The following is an 18,431-nucleotide window of genomic DNA, read 5'->3' on the forward strand; positions in this document are numbered from 1 at the left end:
ATAGTGGTGGGTAGGGATCCGACACAGTATTTTGAACTTAATTTGAAACCGGCTCTCCTTCAGCTGAAGGCTAGATGTGCCTCCTGGGGGAAGCTTCCCCTGAATCTACTGGGTCGCATTAACCTGTTAAAGATGGTCTTCCTCCCTAGGTTCCTCTACTTTTTTAGGAACTCCCCTGTTTTGCTCCCGAGTGCCTTTTTTGCGGATCTGGATGGATGTGTGGGCTCCTTTATTTGGGGGGGATCTAACCCCAGGATCGCAAGGTCCACTCTGTGTCTACCTGTGCGGTGTGGGGGGCTGGCCTTGCCCGACTTCAGGGTCTATTATTGGGCGGCGGTCCTTGTGTCGGTCCGTTGGTGGTTTGCCCGTTCTAGGACGAACGCTGCGAGCTGCGTTGAAGCGGCTGGGGTGGGTTCTTTGGAGGATCTTGCCGATCTAGTATACAAAGGCCCTGGGGCATGTCGGGGGCTTCCGCTTTCAACTAGAACGACGCTCAGGGTGTGGGGGTTGGCCAGGAAGAGGTTCATTAAGCCGGGAGTCTGGTCCCCCCGACAGCCAATATGGGAGAACCCTGGCCTCCCGCACTTTCGGACGGTCCCTGACCCGAAGGTATGGGTGAGACATGGTGTGCGGACGCTGGGCGATATTATCACGGGGAGTACCCTGAAGACGTTTGGGGTACTTGCCACTAACTATGATTTGCCTGGGTGGATGTATTTCCGTTACCACCAACTGAGACATGCAGCCAGGGCGCAGCTGCCAGCAGCTGCGACCCTTTCTATGGATCCTGTGGAGGAGCTACTGTCTCTGGACCAGCTCTCCAAGCCTCTCTCGTCCCTGTACACCTTGCTCCTCAGTGTGGAATCTCCCAAGATGGAGAAATTGTGGAAGGCCTGGCAGACGGACATTCCTTCCCTGGAGAGGGAGGATTGGGGTGACTGTTTCCAGGATAGTCTTGGCCTGGTGATTTCTTCTAGAGATAAGGTAATACAGACCAAGTTTTTACATAGGGTTTATTACACTCCACAGCGGTTGCACAGACTGTATCGACAGCGGGACCCTGCCTGTACCAGATGTGGAGCAGCAGAGGGAACGTTCTTCCACATGTTCTGGAGCTGCCCGGTGGTGGCCGCTTTTTGGACTGATGTGTTTGACACCATTGATGGCCGCTTGGGCTTCCCTCTGCCTCGATCTCCGGAGCTGGCTCTTCTTGGCATTCAGGACGATGATCAGAGGCCACGCTATTCCAAACTCCTGATTGCCTTTCTGCTTTATTATGCCAAGAAGGCCATTCTCCTTCGCTGGACCTCTGCTCCCCCCCCCCCCCACGCTGACCCTGTGGGAGGACATCATTAATAAAGCCCTCCCGTTGTACAAAATGACATATATTAGTAGAAAGTGCCCTAGGAAGTTCGATGGCATATGGCTGCCCTGGACGGGTGGAGACAGGGCGGAGATATAGATACGGGAACTCTCACCGATAGATCTGTGGGTCGGGCCTTCTCCCCCCCTGACCCCCCCCCCTCTCCTCCTTTTCCCCCCTCTTTTTCTTTTTCCTTCTTTTGTCCTCCCCCCGTGCTGTTGCTCCTCTCTCCTCCTCCCTTTTTTTTTTCCCTCGGTCTTCCCTATTTCTACATGTACCCCCCCCCCCCCTTCTGTGGGATTTGAGGTGGGCATGGTGGCTATCGTTCTGCATTATATCTTGTGTGAGCTCTAGCTGGCCACTGCCCTCGCAGGGTCTGTCGGGGAAGGTTGTTGTGTAATATATATTGCATTCCATGTGGGTAGTACTGTATTCTAATTTCCTTTTTCTTTGTTATGTGTTTGTACACCACCTGTTTTAATTTGTTTTTTTTTTTTTTGTTTTCTGTTTTCTGAATTGTAACTTGTGTCTCTAATATTAATAAAGCGAACTTTATTCACCGTGAAAAGATAGAACTTGAAAGACACATAGCGGAGGAGAGCAAAAAAATCCCAAGAAATTCAGTAACCAAAACTGCAGTGTTTATCCTCATGAAACATCACAGGAAGCCCCTCCATGGTTAACAGAGGACAGAATTAAAATTAGACTTGGGAAACTTAACATTAATAAATCACCGGGACCAGATGGCTTGCATCCGAGGGTACTTAGGGAACTCGGTCAAGTAATTGCCAGACCATTGTTCCTAATTTTTACTGACAGACAACTGACTGGAATAGTACCAGCTGATTGGAGAAAAGCCAATGTAGCACTAATATTTAAAAAGGGCCCAAAATACATCCCTGAGAATTAGACTAGTTAGCCTAACATCAATAGTATGTAAACTCTTGGGGGGATGATAAGGGACTATATACAAGATTTTAGTAATGAGAACAGTATCATTAGCAGTAGTCAGCATGGATTCATGAAGAATCATTCTTGCCCTACCAACCTTCTATGAGGAGGCGAGTTGCCAGCTAGATAAAGGAAGGCCCGTAGACGTGGTGTATCTGGATTTTGCAAAAGCAATTGACACAGTTCCTTAACAACTTTTACTGTATAGAATGAGGTCCGTTGCCATGGACCATAGGATGAGTACACAGATTGAAAACTGACTACAAGGGTGAGTTCAGAGGGTGGTGATAAATGGAGTACTCAGAATGGTCAGGAGTGGGTAGTGAGGTCCCCCAGGGTTCTGTGCTGGGACCAATCCTATTTAATTTGTTCTTAAATGACCTGGAGGATGGGGTAACATTTCAATCTCTGTATTTGTGGGCGATACTAAGCTTAGCAGGGCAATAACTTCTCCGCAGGATGTGGAAACCTTACAAAAAAGATCTGAACAAATTAATGGGGTCAGCAACGACATGGCAAATGAGGTTCAATGTAGAAAAATGTAAAATAATGCATTTGGGTGGCAAAAATATGAATGCAATCTATACACTAGGGGGAGAACCTCTGGGGGAATCTAGGATGGAAAAGGACCTGGGGGTCCTAGTAGATGATAGGCTCAGTAATTGCATGCAATGCCAAGCTGCTGCTAACAAAGCAAACAGAATATTGGCATGCATTACAAAGGGGATCAACTCCAGAGATAAAACAACAATTCTCCCGCTCTACAAGACTCTGGTCCGGCCGCACCTGGATTATGCTGTCCAGTTCTGGGCACCAGTCCTCAGGAAGGATGTACTGGAAATGGAGCAAGTACAAAGAAGGGCAACAAAGCTAATAAAGGGTCTTGAGGATATTAGTTACGAGGAAAGGTTACGAGCACTGAACTTATTCTCTCTGGAGAAGAGACGCTTAAGAGGGGATATGATGGGGCGTGTCCTGGACATGGAGCTGTGAGGACGTGTCAGCTCTCTGCTCCGCACCCACCGCAGCACCCATTATGGCATACCGGAGACCCCGAGCCTGCAAACGGCTCAGGATATGTCCCAGCGTCGGCGGAACACAGGCCAGGACTCGGGGGCTAGCAAATCCAAGCAGGGGTAGCTGGATTCTTACCTATCCAAGACCCACGGGAAGGCGCCCAAAAAATCCAAGATGGCGCTGGCCAGGAAAACAACAAAATCACAGGCAGCGCCACAGACACAGCCTGCACAGCTACCATCATCACCTCAGCCTGCATCACCGCAGCTCTCCCCAGGACTGGTGAGTGACTCTGCACCCCCAGCATCCCCGGGGTCCACGGCTTCCAGGGAGGAGGGATCCACTATTGCTGACTTTATGGAAGATGGGGATATTAAAAGATACATCTGGTCATTCCCCACAAGAGAGGACCTAGAGAGGTTTACCTCCAGGATGGAGAAGACATTCAGGGAAGATATAGCCCAGCTCAAGGAAGACACTACACATCTGGGAAACAGAGTGGAGACGCTGGAGCAAAGGCTAGATGACACCCTGCCCACCATATCAGAGCGACACATGCGATGCGCAGCACAAGATCGCAAACTAGAAGCACTAGTGTCGCAGCTAGACGATTTTGAAAATCGCAGCAGACGTGCAAACATCCGCATACGCGGTCTGCCTGAAGCTACAGCCCCCAGGGATATAATCCCTTCTCTGGTTGGAATATTCAGAGAAATACTGGAACTTCCTAACACGACACCCATTGAAATTGATCGCGCCCATCGAGCTCTGAGGCCCCCTTCACAAGACACTGATAACCCCAGAGACATTATATGTAAAGTGCACAAATATACCCTTAAAGAATGCATCATGCAGAAGATGCGAAATAAACAATTTTTTGACTTCGATGAGGCCCACCTTTTCTTTTATCAGGACATTTCAAGACGCACCCTCATGCAGCATAGAGCCCTAAAACCAGTGTTGGTGGCTTTACAGGAAGCAGGCCTACCCTACCGCTGGGGTTTTCCGTTTTATTTACAAGCATCTAAGGACGGCCGTTCAGTAACCTTACACACCAAAGATGACCTCCCACACTTCCTTTCAGCGCTCGGCCTGGGCTCCGTGGATTTCCCTGACTGGCGTGGGGACAGTGAGATGCCGAGTTTCTCAGCCCCTAGACCCCCACAACCCTGGATGCAGATGCCACAAAGACGCAACAGGAGACGCAGTCACAACCGCCAAAGAAGAGATGCATCGCCTGGCCCCTCGGCCTCGAGAGATTGAGGTCCCTTGCTTGAGCCGACGCTGCTGAACTACCCTGCACACCGGTCGGGAACCACTCTGATCCCCAGCATCTGCCTTTGGGGCAAGACAGGGGCTGAACACTAGCGCTGGGCCCCCACTTACGGGCACTGTTTTCCGGGATCACAGGATTGCTCGAAGACCCTGACAAAGGCCCATATTAGGAACGTTCTGATCAGGCTTGGACTTTATACCTAGAGCCCTGCCCTCCCCCAGACTAGGCCCCATAGGCTGCACTTACCATGCCCCTGAAACCCCCCTCCCCCTTTTTATCTGGGCAGTTATGCCCGGGCACCCAGTACCTCAGCACACCCTTCCATAAGTGGATGTGGAGCAGACACCCTCCCCTATCCGCCCCCCTTTTTATTTTTATATTTGTACCTCCCTCTGTGCTGGCCCACGACCCCCCAGTAGGCCTCCCACATACGGGTATTGATCCCATTTGGGATAACAGGCCCAGGCAGGGTGGGTCCCCCATATTGGGGGCTCCCCCGGGCCTCGGCCTGCAGTTTTTTCCAACAGTCAGTTGGCTTTTTGCAACAGTTAATTTTAGTACTGTGCTTATTGATGTTAATGTCTCTCTCTTTTCTTCCCACTCTCTCCTTTTTTTCTTGTTCTCTCTCTCCCTCGCCTTTCCCTCAGATGGAATTTATGCAATTTGCCACAGCTCACACCGGACTGCACCACCAAGGGCGAAGTTTGCACGCCGTACGATAATACCATGGCAGAAGTTAAGGTAATCTCATACAATGTCTGTGGCCTTTGCTCCCCCAAAAAGCGTAGCCAACTATGGTGGGAATTGAAGAAATTGTAGGCCCAGATAGTTCTCCTACAGGAGACGCATTTCACCCATCAGTCAATACTCAAACTGCCCACCCACCGCTATAATCAGTGGTATGTCAGCACTTCGCCAAATAGCAAATCCAGAGGTACAGCGATTGCTGTCCATAAACACTGCCCCTTACAGCCCGAGCGCACTCTCATAGACACACAAGGTAGATATGTTTTCTTAAAAGGTACCAATACACTTTTGCCACCATTTACGCCCCTAACACGAGTCAACTGACCTTTCTAGATATGGTTATGGACCAACTGGCAAAATTTAAAGTGGGCTCCCTAGTCCTAGGAGGCGACTTTAATGTCAGCCCTGATCCCTCACTAGACACATCGCACGGGTGACCTACACATACACATGCCTTCCTTAGGCGCTTCTGAAAATCCCTCCAAACTGCAGAATCCTCCACCCCAAGGAACGGGACTATAATTTTTATTACAAGGTCCACAATGTATACACCAGAATAGACATGCTGTATGTAGACCGGCCCACTTTGGAACTGCTGCAGCGCTCATCCATTGACAAAATAACCATATCAGACCATGCCCAAATTACTCTCACTCTCGCCTTGTCCCCGAGCGCCCATAGGACTTGGACCTGGCGACTCAATGAAAATCCGTTGAACGATCCTGTAGTGGAGTCAAAGGTATTAGAAACTCTGCAGCACTATTTTACAGAAAATACCACTGCAGACCTACCGAAGGGAACGATATGGGAATGCCACAAGGCAGTAGTGCGAGGAGTGCTGATTGCTCTGGGCACCAAAATCAAGCTGGAGCGACAGGCAGATTTCCATAGAATACTTGACGCGGTCCAGCGGGCAGAACTTAAACAAAAGCATAATAGTGACCCTGAGGCCCTCAGGGACTTGACAGAGCTTAGGGATTTATTTTAGCACCTACTAGATAGACAGGCACAGAAGCAGCTAAGATACCGTCACACAAATATTACGAGCAGGTCAATAAGTGTGGCCTCATGTTAGCGAGAGCCCTGCGGAAAAAAAGAGCCCAAACACAAATACATAAACTTTGCTCCCCCTCGGGTGACGTCATTTACAAATCTTCCCAAATAGCTGCAGGGTTCCGTGACAATTACGCTGCCTTATACAACCTAGACGCTGACATGGCCCCAGAAGACAGAACGGACAAATCAAGTAAAATACGATTAAATTTGGTGTGTATTTACCACAGGGTGGTCCCGTGGATACACTGCAGAGTGAACATGCGACGTCCCGATATTTAGATTTACCAGAAAACACAACAGCTAATGTTGATAGTGATGGACTTTTTAGGCATAAACATGGAGATGGAAGAGAATAATTTTAAACAATATTTTATTTCTAAAAACAAACAAATGTTCAATGCCTCAGAGCATAATAGTTAAACTGTCTAATATAATATAGGTACATCACATTTTAGATATATTCCCATATACATACAACATGAGGACATTAAAAAAGAGGAACCAGCAATATAAAAAATAAAATTTCCGAAAACAGTGTATCATAGATGACTCAGCTCAGAGATGCTCTACATGTTACGCGTTCTCTACAACGCTTCATCAGGAGCTTATGATGTTTTTATTCCCTAAGGATAGGCAGAGAGAAAAGTGTCTCTACAAAGGTATGGGCAAAAATGTAGCCTATAAAACACACAGAGGGAACCGAAAACTCCAAGAAGGTAGGGCAAGAGGAGAGAAAAAGTGCAAACCGTGATTGTTATAGGCCTTCAATCTATTTTGCTCCTCCAATTTACAGAACGTCCAGGATAGCCTCAATAGAGAGAGAGGGTCTTAACTTGGTAGGTAATTGTAGATAAATCTAAAAGGAAAAAGAAAAAAAATTTTGACCTTTTTCTGTAAAACACACACAGCAGCCCCAGTGTGTGGCTACGGATGGGCTAAGGGTGTCGTCTTTCCCCCCAAGGCCAACTGTAACTCCAATAGGAATTAGCTCCATTATACAGAAAAAGGTCGTAATTTTTTTCTTTTTCATTTAGAATGCAAGAAACAAATTTCAAACTGCTGTCGCGCTGGTACAGAGTGCCAGTGGATTTGGCACAAATGTATCCCAACAGCTCTGATAGGTGCTGGCAGGGATGCGGAGGCCGGGGAACCCTCCTACACATATGGTGGGAGTGTCCCATCATCACTCCATACTGGGAAGACATTAAAAATCAGATTAAGGAGGTCCTGGGGATAGATATCCCCCTCTCTCCGATCTATTTTCTCCTGCACGTCCCTTCCATGCCTATGAGTCGTTATAAAAAGAATGCACTTCCTCACCTACTAGACACCGCAAGACGGCTGCTCCCCATTTTATGAAAGAAAACGCAGATACCGAGTGGGGGGGAATGGTTGTGCAGGACGAATCGGATCAGGGAGGCAGAAGAATGGATTGCGACCTGTAAAGGCACTAGAGAAAGGCACGCGGCCCGATGGGCTCTATGGACAGATCACTTCTCTGCTCACAATTACCTCCCCAAAAGCTTAGATGAATCTCTATTGAGATTGGAAGACCCAACTACAGGCCCCGGTAGGAGACCAAACGGAGTTGATGCCACCCCTCATGGGGGAGGGTGTGGGCCACAGACACTGAGCTCCAATGCGGTCATTCCTGCCTCTTCTGCCACATGAAGACTGAATGGCTGGCGGTCCGGTGCGGGCAAGGTAGGCCTTCTGGGGAAAAGGTGAGATTCTGAACCTCCCCCCTCTTCTCCTATCCCAATCCCCCCCCCCTTCTTTTTCCTCTCCTGAGTCTACCTCAATGACAGAACCTGGGGTCTGTATCCCCCTGTCACTGTCAACCCCTACTCTCTTTCTTTCTACAACTTTTATATTCCTTTCCAATGACTGTCTCTTAAAATGATTGATGCGGACGATTCTGAAGATGGCTGTCCATAAATAGTCAGGGTGTCTGCTTGTGGAGAGGCCCAATACGTGCACATTGGTGCCCTGCATAATGGCACGGATGTTGTGCGATTTAAAATGAGAACGGGGGGACCTGTTGGAAGGCAACATGTTTTATTTCATAATAAAAGATGTGTTTGTATATGAAATCTGGATACACCTAGCCTCATCACTCTTGGGGGCCACCTGGAATGCCATTTAACAGGTTACCCATCGAGGCTTTGTAACATTTTAGAACCTTCATCTGAAAGAAGAGTCATGCCGCCTGGCAGGGGAGTATGGGAACAAAAGCTTGGCTCCAGACCTGCTGGTGTAGTAAAGATGGAAGTGCTTGATTAAAACGTCTGCAAACAAAGCTTCAAAAAGCCTCTGCTGCCAAGATGACTGGCGGGTTGAGTTATAGAAGATCAAAGACCAGCTGTCCATGAAGATTCGACCTGGGTCAGATAGAGGTAGTTCATGGACAAATTCATGGACACTACAGCAGGCTTCCTGGAGGATGGACAGATATTTAGAAGGCCTCTTATCTCTTTTCCATTGGATAGAAGGCTAGATTGATGTTGTGTATGGGTGGGGTCTGAATGCAGTTTAAGGCCCCATTCACATCTGAGCATTTTGTAGCTTGAAGCCTGAAGGTACAAAACGCTGGAAGGGAAAAAATCTATTGTTCACATCTCCACTCCAAGTCGCCTGAAGCCGAACGCCTCAAGCTCAAACAAGTTTTGGACCCTTTTTTGTCGCTTGAATTGGGTAGATTTGGGCATTTTTCTTCTTTTTACATTGGTGACCTTTTACCCTGCACAAAATCGCGGCATAAAACGCCGCAAAATTGCGGTAGATTTGCACGATTTTCTGCCTGAAAACGCTATGCTCAGGTGTGAAAGGGGCCTAAGTGCTCATTGAATGGAAAAACTCTCTCTTGCCTCATGGCTCTCACGCCAACGAGCCCAGCTGACGATGCTGGTCATAGAGGATGACCTTACGTAACATATAATTGATGCTATCGTGTTTCATATGCTCTGTAACATTTTACTTTAGTATTTTATGTTAGCATTCCTATTTAACTGGGAAATAAATGAGATAATTGTTATATAAGCAGTGTGTTTATTTTTAATAGCTAACCTTATTATTGTACTATCACCAGTAATATTATGAGAGATTTGCCAGACTAGCTAACTATAGGAATAGACAAGTTAATACATATTTACAATAAATAGGGGAAATCCATAACCACCCAAAATGTATTTCAGGGGGGCGTGGCTACCGCGCAGCTGAATGGAGGCTTGAGCCTGTAGCTCCTTCACACACTGGGGATTAGCACGGACCGAGGCGGCGAATCGGCGACCCAAAGCTATCTCCTACACCCACCAGCCGCAGAGATCACCCCGGGATGGGAAGAAGGAGGCGAGACACGGTTAGTGCAGGGAAGCTCCCTCATTTCTTCCCCCCTCGCCGCCACACACGCGGCCAAGATTGCGCCGGCGGATCTTCCCCGGGAGGCTCTAGCGCGTCGTCCCCAGAGCATCCCAGCTCCGGATCCGCGGGGAAGTCTCCTGGCTCGAGGCCTGGATCTCCAGACCCTGCAACTCCATTATCGCAGAGCCCAGCCAAGAGCAAGCCTAGGCTGTCGGATGACTCTATACAGGCAGAGGTAAGCCCTGAACGCAACCCTGCTCTAGCTATCACTGACCTGCCTGACTCATTCCATACCTTCCCTGCCTCAAATCAGCCTGTCTCAGAAACAGTTTTAAAGGATATGCTATCTTCACTGCGGGCCTCTCTTAATACTGACATTTTGCAATGTGTGGCTAAAGTTCAAGCTGATGTGACTGATCTGGGAAACAGAGTAGATCACATAGACAGCAAAATGGGCGAATTTGCCTCTTCGCATAACATGCTTATTGAGGCCCACAATGACCGGGATGACCAAATAGATTCGCTTACTGCTAAAATCGCAGGCCTTGAGGACCGCGCTAGACGCAACAACCTTAAGATCAGAGGTGTCCCTGAATCAGTCCCAGTGAGCCAACTGAACCAATATGCTTGTGACCTGATCCGCACGGCTATCCCTAATGTGTCTGACACAGAAGTAGTTATTGACAGGATACATAGACTGCCTAAGCCCTCTTTTATTCATGAAGATGTCCCCAGAGACATAATAATGAGAGTCCATTTCTTTCACATAAAAGAGCAGCTTGCGGCATGCTTCCGCAAAAAAGAGCAACTGCCTGAGCGATTCTCAAATTTCCAACTGTTCGCTGACCTATCTCAATACACATTACAAAAGAGGAAGTCGCTCCTGACAATCACAAAAGCTCTGCAGAACCATGACATTATGTATCGTTGGGGCTATCCTACTCGTCTGGTCATCTCCAGAAATAACACTATGTCAGTGGTTAATACATTAGAGGAAGGGCTGGCTCTCCTCCAAAAATGGGACATCCTCCCTGAACAGCTATCGACTCGCCGACAGCAACACCGCAAATCGCAGTCCCAAGAAGATTGGCAACCGCCTCTGGTCCACTACTTTGATTTTATTCTTCTAGCAACGCTCCCCGGAGCTTCTCCAGGTGAATCCCCCTCCCTCATGGATCTTGTGCAGTATACCTGCAATCAGACCCCTTTCGAGGTCGCTCCTCCCTTTTTACCACAAAGTTTAGACTCGGTTTTCTTTTTGTATCTCCTTTTTTTTCTTTCCTTTTCCTTCCTCTTCAGCTTGCTGAGCCAGATGTACAGCTTCCCACCACCTGACGCACCCAATAGTTGCACGGCCATGGAAAAGCACAACGATGCTTACAATACGAACAGGCTTCGAAGGACTAAGATCTACATACCCCCAAGTTTGGATTGCACCAACCATAAGGTGCTCCACACCCTTTTATGCCTATTACTGTAACATCCTTTAACGTACAAGGACTCACTCATCCGGCAAAACGTGCCTCCCTTTGGAAGGAGGCCCTTAAGATGGGGAGTGACCTGGTATGCATACAAGAAACACACTTTCAGGCTTCGGCCTCCCCAATGTTCACACACAAGAAATTCCCCCATATTTTTACAGCTTCAGCCTCCTGCAAGCGGAAAGGAGTCCTTATAGCAATTAAGAACTCGGTGGCCTTTAAACTCCATGACTCTATTCAGGAACCAGATGGTAGATTTTTGATCCTCATTTGTGATATCAACGGTAGACTTTTTACAATTGTCAATGCTTATGCGCCAAATGATCATCAATATGGGTTTGCTAAAAGGTTGTTCTCGACAGTTTCTAAATGTAAGTGGGGGGCATTGATTGTTTGTGGGGACTTTAACCTGACAGCTGATCCGGATATGGATACCTCAGTGAAACATTCACGCTCACTCAGAGCACTCCAACCTTTATTTCACTTAGAAGATGTGTACTACGTGTGGCGCTGTCAACATGCTGAAGAAAGAGATTTTACCTTCCACTCAGCGCGCCACAACTTGTACTCACGGTTGGATATAATCCTGGTGGATAGGGTTCTGTTACAGGCGGTGTCCTCCTACAGTATACATGACATAACGTGGTCGGACCATGCACCTGTTTCTGTATCTATCCTGGAGGAGCACACGCCCAACCCTGCATACATCTGGAGAGTTAACTCACAGGTTTTTAGCCCCCCACAACAAGTGGCGACTATTGAGAAACATCTTCAGGAATATTTCAAGCTTAATTCTCCATCTGTGTCAGATCCGTTTGTGATTTGGTGTGCCCATAAGGCTTTTATCAGGGGAAACCTTATTCAAATATGTTCACGTATGAGGAGGCAGAGGCAGAGGCTGCTTGACGAGGTGCTGAGAGAGACTCGCACAACAGAGGCCAATAATAAATCTAACCCCTCCACGCCCCTAGCTACAAAACTATCTAAACTTCGTACGACACTGAGAATAATGCTTCTAGAACACGATAAACATGTTAAAGCCCTTAAACTGACAACCTATTCCTCTGGTAACAAAGCAGGTAAATTCCTAGCAAGTTACAATCCAAAATAGAACATCTGCTCAAACACCAAAACCATGGACCCGAAGGGCATTGCCAATGCCTTTGCGGCCTACTATAGTAAGCTATATAACTTAAGGGAGGACCCTGAGACTACACAACCGAGACCAGAAGAGATATTGTCTTTTCTGTCCTCTCTCCAACTGCCTGAACTGACCAACAACCAATTACAGGACCTAAATGCACCAATCTCCCCTTCAGAAATTTGCAGAGCCATTAAGTCACTACCCTTAGGGAAGTCCCCAGGACCTGATGGTCTACCTAACGATTACTATAAACAGTTCCATGAGACACTCAGTGCGAATCTCTCTCCGGTGTTCGCGGCGGCTGCAGCCTCAGCCACCTTGGAGTTGCTGATCCCTAACCTGTCTCTTCAAAAATGGAGATATCAAGGCATTTTAGCTTTGGAGCAGCTACTCCTGGACAGCTCCCCTAAAACATTTCAATCACTTCAAGGGGAATTTGACATACCTAGCATGGACCACTATACATACATTCGCATCCTACATTGTATCACTTCTTTGAGCTCGACAAAACTACCAGCATTTGCCCCTGGTTGGCAATATCTCACGAGCGTAGAACATCCCAAATCCAAGGGAACCTTACTATTCTACAACTTTTTACAAAACAAACTTGTTTTTCAAAAATCTACACCACACTTGAAAAGGGAGTCAGAGTTGGTGTCCTCGTTTACCAAGGCCCAATGGATTGCAGCCTCTAAATCGGTATATCAGGCCTCGAAATGCGCTAATCACTGGAAACTATCCCATAAAATGACTTTGCAGTGGTATCTCACCCCATATAGATTGTCTAAGTTCCTCCCCACGTAGTCCCAACTATGTTGGAGGGAGTGCGGGGGAGTGGGACAGATCATGCACATTTTCTGGACTTGCAAGCACCTGACGAGATTTTGGAACAAGCTGTTTCGTGTCATCTCAGATATAACTAGTATTTTCACCCCTCCCATGGCTGCCCTGGCCATTCTTAACATCGGCATAGAACAATTTCCACCTGATTGTCACAAAATAGTTACTCATATTCTCTTAGCAGCCAAATTACTCATCACTAGAAGATGGAAAACAAACCAGGCCCCTAGTGTTCTTGAAGTGGTTAATATGGTAAAAATATAACTATACATTTGAGCGCATACTGGCTTGCAGACAAGGACATGTTCGCACTTTTGAACAACACTGGAAGTTATGGAACGCCTGGATGACAAAGAGTAATTGGTCATAGTACTCGGAAATGTGCATGATGGTCCCGGTTTCTAGTCGCTGTTGAAATAATGTTCACACTTGATCCGTACTGTAATAGTGTAACATTGTAATGGTGGCTCTTCTAGGCTCTCTCTTCTCTCTCTTCTATCTTCTCCCTTCTTTCTGCTCCCTTCTTTATTCCCCCCCTTATTCCAGCTGAGGTACGCACATCTGTCTCCTACTACCCCCTACCTTCTACCAGGTAGCTCCTTGACAACTCCTGCTGTCAATCGGAAGCAAAACTACTGTCTCGGAACTACTTGCCCGCATACTGATGTGCCTCAATTTCTGCTTTGATACTTACATATTTTGATATTTGTATGTTTTGATACTTGTACACCTGATATGTGTATGTTCTGATACCTGCATACTGAGAACTGTATGACAAATTCTATTTCTTTCAATAAAAACAAATTGAACAAAATGTATTTCAGTACCTCAACCCCTATGTGTACGAACTGTTTAGTCTTAACTGAAGTGGATTTACAGTTTAAGCAGCGGTAAGAAACAATATGAGAGCAACTTTACAATTTTATAACTAAAATGATATGTCAATAAATTTACCTTGTGTTTGCCAGCGGAACTGCTCATCCATTGAGCTGAGAAAAAAAAAAAAATTATATATATATTACTTTTTATTTACCATAAATATAAGTTTTGTAAAATATGAAACTCTGCACCTAACATACCGTACATGTTTAATGTACATTCAAGGATTCCACTGGAAGGTAGCATTAAATATACTGTTATGAGTGACATAAATATGGGGTTTGCCCACTATGTTTGTAAAATAATAAACTCTGCTCTCAATGAACATGTTTCAAGTACATTCGAGGACACCGTTGTACAGTTGCCAATAATATAGGAGAGGAATTTTTTTTTCTTCGATTCTCATATTCTCCCCAGCTTCTTCTCAGTGATCCATATTTTATTTTATTTTTTCTCCCTAGTCATTGTTCTACACATTTTCCTCCCTTAACTGTAGTTCCCCCCAAGCCATTACCCACCTAGGGGGAATATCTGGCGATTGCAGAGCCCCTTATATATAGCCTCTATCCTGATTAACACTTGTATAATTTCCCCTGATGAGCCTCTATGTCTCAAAATTGATGCCCCTCTAGTAGCATCAGGAATTTGGCTCCTAACACCCTGTTGTCAAAATGAATAACTGTCTTAAGTGTTGAGAAACATCTCCCTCTGGATCAACTGTGAGCATAGGATTGTGTATATAGAATTGTATACATTTTTTTTCTTTTTATTGGTTTAACTGGATGGACTTATTTCATTTTTCAACCAGTCTAATTATGTAACAGGTTCTGTCATATGTGCCTTCATGCACTTTATACAGTGCCTTGAAAAAGTATTCATACCCATTGAAATATTCCACATTTTGTCATGTTACAACCAAAAACGTAAATGTATGTTATTGGGATTTTATGTGATAGACCAACACAAAGTTGCACATAATTATGAAGTGGAAGGATAAATGGTTTTCACATTTTTTTACAAACAAATATCTGAAAAGTGTGTATGTGCATTTGTAGTCAGCCCCCTTTACTCTGATACTCTTAACTAAAATCTAGTGGAACCAAATGCCCTCATAAGTCACCTAATTAGTAAATAGAAGCCACCTGTGTGTAATTTAATCTCAGTATGAATACAGCTTTTCTGTGAAGCCCTCAGAGGTTTGTTAGAGAACCTTAGTGAACAAACAGCATCATCGTCATGGTTATGCAATAGAGTTTGTCTGCTTACCTGTCTCCATGTGTTCATCTCTAGAGACCAGCCGACTCTCACCTGACTGCTTTTATAATCCCTCCTCTGTCCACTGCAGGCCAACCCTGCTGCCCAACCTTTGTGTGTTTGGCTTCCTGTTACCTGCCGTGTGCTCTTCATTTGTTTCTTTTACCGACTTTGACCCTGACTATCCCTGTTTGCCTGTGACCCTGACCTTTTGGCATGAACTCTGCTGTCCTTGTCTGCTTGTGGCCCAGACCTTGGCTTATTCCCTTACTATCCCTATCCTCCTGTTGCCTACTGTGGGTGTGAGCTGGGGGACCCTGGGGGTCTCGACCTGGAGCCAGTTGCAGCCCAGTCCATCCTCACCACTAGAGGCTCTGGTGAACACTTGCTGGCTTTTAGGCCGCGTACACACAATCGGAATTCTCGTCGGAAAAAGCTCTGATGTTTTTCCCGATGGAATTCCGACGGATTTTGGCTCAAGCTGTTTTGCCTACACACAGTCACATCAAATTCCGATCATTTATAACGCGGTGACGTACAACACGTACGACGTGACTAGAAAAAGGAAGTTCAATAGCCAGCGGCCAATAGCTTCTGTCTCGTAGTTGAATTGCGTGATTTTTGGCGTGTTGGAATTGTATATACACAATCGGAATTACAGATAGAAAGTTTTTCCGTCTGGAAAATTGAGAACATGCTATCAATTTTTGGCTGGTGGAAATTCGGACAGCTAAATTCCGATGGAGCATACACGCGGTCGCATTTTCCGATGAAAAGCTCTCGTCGGTCTTTTTCTGCCCGGAATTCCGCTCGTGTGTACGTGGCATTAGACTCCGCGCCCCAGGGAATCTTACACTCTAACCCTGGTGGGATCCGTCTTGGTGTTCTGGTGGCCCTGCCTTCCTTATCACCTTGACTCCCATCCACAGCAGTCAGCCGTAGGGTCCACTAACTTGCGGTGCACTCCTGATCCCAACAGTGTGCATCTGTCACCTGGCCTCAAGGTGACCTGACAATCATGAAGGCCAAGGAACTCACCATACAGGTCAGGGATAAAGCTGTGGAGAAGTTTAAAGTAAGGTTAGGTTATAAAAAAAAATATCCCAAGCTTTGTACATCTCACAGGGCACTGTTCAATTCATTATCCGAAAATGGAAAGAGTATGGCAAAACTGCAAGCCTACCAACACATGGCCATCCACCTAAACTGTCAGGCCAGGCAAGGAGAGCATTAATCAGAGAAGCAGCCAAGAGGCTCATGGTAACTCTTGAAGAGCTGAAGAGATCTGCAGCTCAGGTGGGAGAATCTGTCCACAGGACAACTATTAGTCATGCACTCCATAAATCTGGCCTTTATGAAAGATGAGCAAGATGAAAGCCATTGTTGAAAGAAAGTCATAAGAAGTTCAGTTTTCAGCTTGAGAGAAGCCATGTGGAGGACAGAGCAAACATGTAGAAAAAGGTGCTCTGGTCAAATGAGACAAAAATCATTTTGGCCTAAAAGTAAAATGCTATGTGTGGCAGAAAACTAACACTGCACATCACCCTGAACACACCATCCCCACCGTGAAGCATGGTGGTGGCAGCATCATGTTGTGGGGATGCTCTTCTTCAGTAAGGACAAGAAAGCTAGTCAGAGTTGATGGGAAGATGGATAGTGCCAAATACAGGGCAATCTTAAAAGAAAATGTGTTATAGTCTGAAAGACGAGACTGGGACAGAGGTTCCCCTTCCAGTAGGAAAGAAACCTTGTTTCCCCTCCCATAGTCAAATGACGTCCGCAGGAGGGATCTCCCATCCTGGGTGGGGGTCATATGACGTCTTTGGCTTCCTGGCTGTTCTACTCCAGAACTGATGCACATGCCCTGTGGCCGCAATGTCCGCCAGGCACTGGCAATTGCCGGTAACAGAGCAGGGACGTAGGCCTGTGTGTGTAAACACACAGATCCATGTCCTGTCAGGGGGGAGTAGACTGATCGTGTGTTCACAGTACACAGGAACACCGATCAGTCTCCTCCTCTTGTGAGTCTGCTCCCCCTACAGTTAGAGTCACTCCCTAAGTAATATATTTAACCCCTTGATCGCCCCCTAGTGTTAACCCCTTCCCTGCCATTGACATTTATACAGTAATCAGTGCATTTTTATAGCATTGATTGCTATATAAATGTGAATAGTCCCAAAATAGTGTCAAAAGTGTCCGATATGTCTGCTGCAATGCCACAGTCACGATAAAAATCTCAGATCGCTGCCATTACTAATAAAAAATAATAATAATAATAAAAATGCCATAAATCTATCTCCTATTTTGTAGAAGTTATAACTTTTGTGCAAACCAATCAATATACGCTTATTGAGATTTTCTTTACCAAAAATACGTCGAAAACTGAGGGAAAAATTATTTAGCTCCATGACCGTGATCGCGGGTATACCCGCGATCATCTAACGGTGAGAAAGAACGGGGAGATGCTAATGTAAACAAAGTTCTCCCCGTTTTTCCTAATGACACTGTCACTGATCAGCGCTCCCTGTAATCGGGAGCAGTGATCAGTGACATGTCACACACAGCTCCTCCCCCTCACAGTTAGAATCACTCCCTAGGACACACTTAACCCCTACAGCGCCACCTAGTGGTTAACCCCTTTACTGCCAGTGACATTTTTACAGTAATCAATGCAATTTTTTGCATTGATCGCTGTATTAATGCCAGTGGTCCCAAAAATGTGTCAAAATTGTCCAATGTGTCCGCCATAATGTCGCAGTCATGATAAAAATCGCTGATTGCCGCAATCACTAGTAAAAAAAAAATTATTATCAAAAATATGTAGAAGAATACGTAACTGACTGAAAAAAATGTTTTTTTTATATATTTTTTGGGGATATTTATTATTGCAAAAAGTAAAAAATAATGCGTTTTTTAAAAAATTTACGCTTTTTTGTTTATAGTGCAAAAAATAAAAACCACCAAAAGAAAGCTCTATTTGTGGGGAAAAAAGGACGTAAATTTTGTTTGGGAGCCATGTCACACGACCGCGCAATTGTCAGTCAAAATGACGCAGTGCCGAAT

General features: G+C 46.0%; 1 protein-coding gene across 9 annotated transcripts in view; it reads right to left on the reverse strand.

Moving 5' to 3' along the window:
• CTNND2 (catenin delta 2) overlaps positions 1 to 18,431 on the reverse strand; it is a 918,973-nt gene that overhangs the window by 660,499 nt on the left and 240,043 nt on the right. For all 9 annotated transcript variants that reach the window (XM_077491861.1, XM_077491860.1, XM_077491866.1 and 6 more), the window contains exon 5: positions 14,190 to 14,224. In XM_077491861.1, coding sequence (XP_077347987.1) covers positions 14,190 to 14,224 — 35 coding nt within the window. The remainder of the gene's footprint in view (positions 1 to 14,189; positions 14,225 to 18,431) is intronic.

Source organism: Lithobates pipiens, unplaced genomic scaffold (genome assembly GCF_037356315.1).
Source record: "Lithobates pipiens isolate NorthernLeopardFrog02 unplaced genomic scaffold, aLitPip1_a1.2 Scaffold_19, whole genome shotgun sequence".
NCBI lineage: Eukaryota > Metazoa > Chordata > Amphibia > Anura > Ranidae > Lithobates > Lithobates pipiens.